Genomic DNA, 1,621 nt, shown 5'->3' on the forward strand with positions numbered 1-1,621 from the left:
GGGAGTGTAGAAGTAAAGGAAGGGGAGGTTACGGAGGACAAGCCCTGGGGCTCCCTGGCAATGAGGAGCACTGGGGTTCCATTTTCTCCCCCAGCTCTGCACAGAAGCACCAACCCTTCAGCTCCAGAGAAGTCAGGGCGGAAAGATGTCCGGCAAACATGGCAATACAGAATTCTTTATGTTCTGTAAGCACATATGTAGCACAACTCCTTGGTTGTACTGTCTCTGGGTTTGCTAGAAAGGCAAATGCTGAACCAAAAATTGTGTAGTCACAGATGTTTGCGGGAACAAATTCTCAGAAGTGTAACTCCTGTGTCAGCAGCAAAAAATACAGGACACAGAGTGAGCATAAATGAGTAACACAATAACACTGTGCAGAAGAATGAGAGTTTATGGCTTCTGAAAACCAGGTGTGATCATTTTCCTCATGGCATCCTTGAGCTCCTGATTCCTCAGGCTGTAGATGAGGGGGTTCAGAGCTGGAGGCACCACTGAGTACAGAACTGACAGTGCCAGATCCAGGGATGGGGAGGAGATGGAGGGGGGCTTCAGGTAGGCAAATGTTCCAGTGCTGAGAAACAGGGAGAGCACGGCCAGGTGAGGGAGGCAGGTGAAAAAGGCTTTGTGCCGTCCCTGCTCAGAGGAGATCCTCAGCACAGCCCTGAAGATCGGCACATACGTGAAAACCACGAACACAAAACAGCCAAAATATAGAGAAGCACTTAGAACAACAAGCCCAAGTTCCCTGAGGTAGGATTTGGAGCAGGAGAGCTTGAGGATGTGTGGGATTTCACAGAAGAACTGGCCCAGGGCATTGCCATGGCACAGGGGCAGGGAAAATGTATTGGCCGTGTGCAGCAGAGCGTTGAGAAAGGCACTGGCCCAGGCAGCTGTTGCCATGTGGGCACAAGCTCTGCTGCCCAGGAGGGTCCCGTAGTGCAGGGGTTTGCAGGTGGACACGTAGCGGTCGTAGTACATGATGGTCAAGAGGAAATACTCTGCCGAAATGAAAAACACAAACAGAAAGAGCTGTGCAGAACATCCTGCATAGGAGATGGTCCTGGTGTCCCAGAGGGAATTGTGCATGGCTTTGGGGACAGTGGTGAGGATGGAGCCCAGGTCGGTGAGGGCCAGGTTGAGCAGGAAGAAGAACATGGGGCTGTGCAGGTGGTGGCCGCAGGCTACGGCGCTGATGACGAGGCCATTGCCCAGGAGGGCAGCCAGGGAGATGCCCAGGAAGAGGCAGAAGTGCAGGAGCTGCAGCTGCCGCGTGTCTGCCAATGCCAGCAGGAGGAAGTGGCTGATGGAGCTGCTGTTGGACATTTGCTGCATTGGGGTCTTGAAATCTGTTGAAGGAAGGAAGAAAGTGACTTTGAGGGAAGATTTCTCGCAGTAAAGTCAAAGGTCTTTCTCACAGACCTGTCCCTGCCACTAAACATATCCCCCTTGTCTATGTCTAGGAGAACTTCCTTCACCTTGGTTGCTCAAGCCCTGATTGCTGCTGGCCAATGTTCAGTGAGGAGCCAGACCTTGACCTGCAGGACACCTGCAAGTCAGTCCTGACCCCCAGTCAGTGCAGGGGAACAGTGAGGGCAGGGGCCAGTCCTAGGGTTTGAACTTG

General features: G+C 52.9%; 1 protein-coding gene across 1 annotated transcript; it reads right to left on the reverse strand.

Annotated features, from left to right (window-relative positions):
* Positions 1-390: 390 nt before the first annotated feature.
* On the reverse strand, positions 391-1,323 carry LOC136302507 (olfactory receptor 14J1-like). Its single transcript, XM_066205980.1, has one exon. The coding sequence runs from the start codon at positions 1,321-1,323 to the stop codon at positions 391-393; it is 933 nt and encodes a 310-aa protein (XP_066062077.1).
* Between the last annotated feature and the right edge of the window lie 298 nt (positions 1,324-1,621).

The sequence above is a fragment of the Chamaea fasciata genome, unplaced genomic scaffold (genome assembly GCF_029207755.1).
Source record: "Chamaea fasciata isolate MVZ Bird 193981 ecotype frontalis unplaced genomic scaffold, bChaFas1.0.hap1 SCAF_29, whole genome shotgun sequence".
Taxonomy (NCBI): Eukaryota; Metazoa; Chordata; class Aves; order Passeriformes; family Sylviidae; genus Chamaea; species Chamaea fasciata.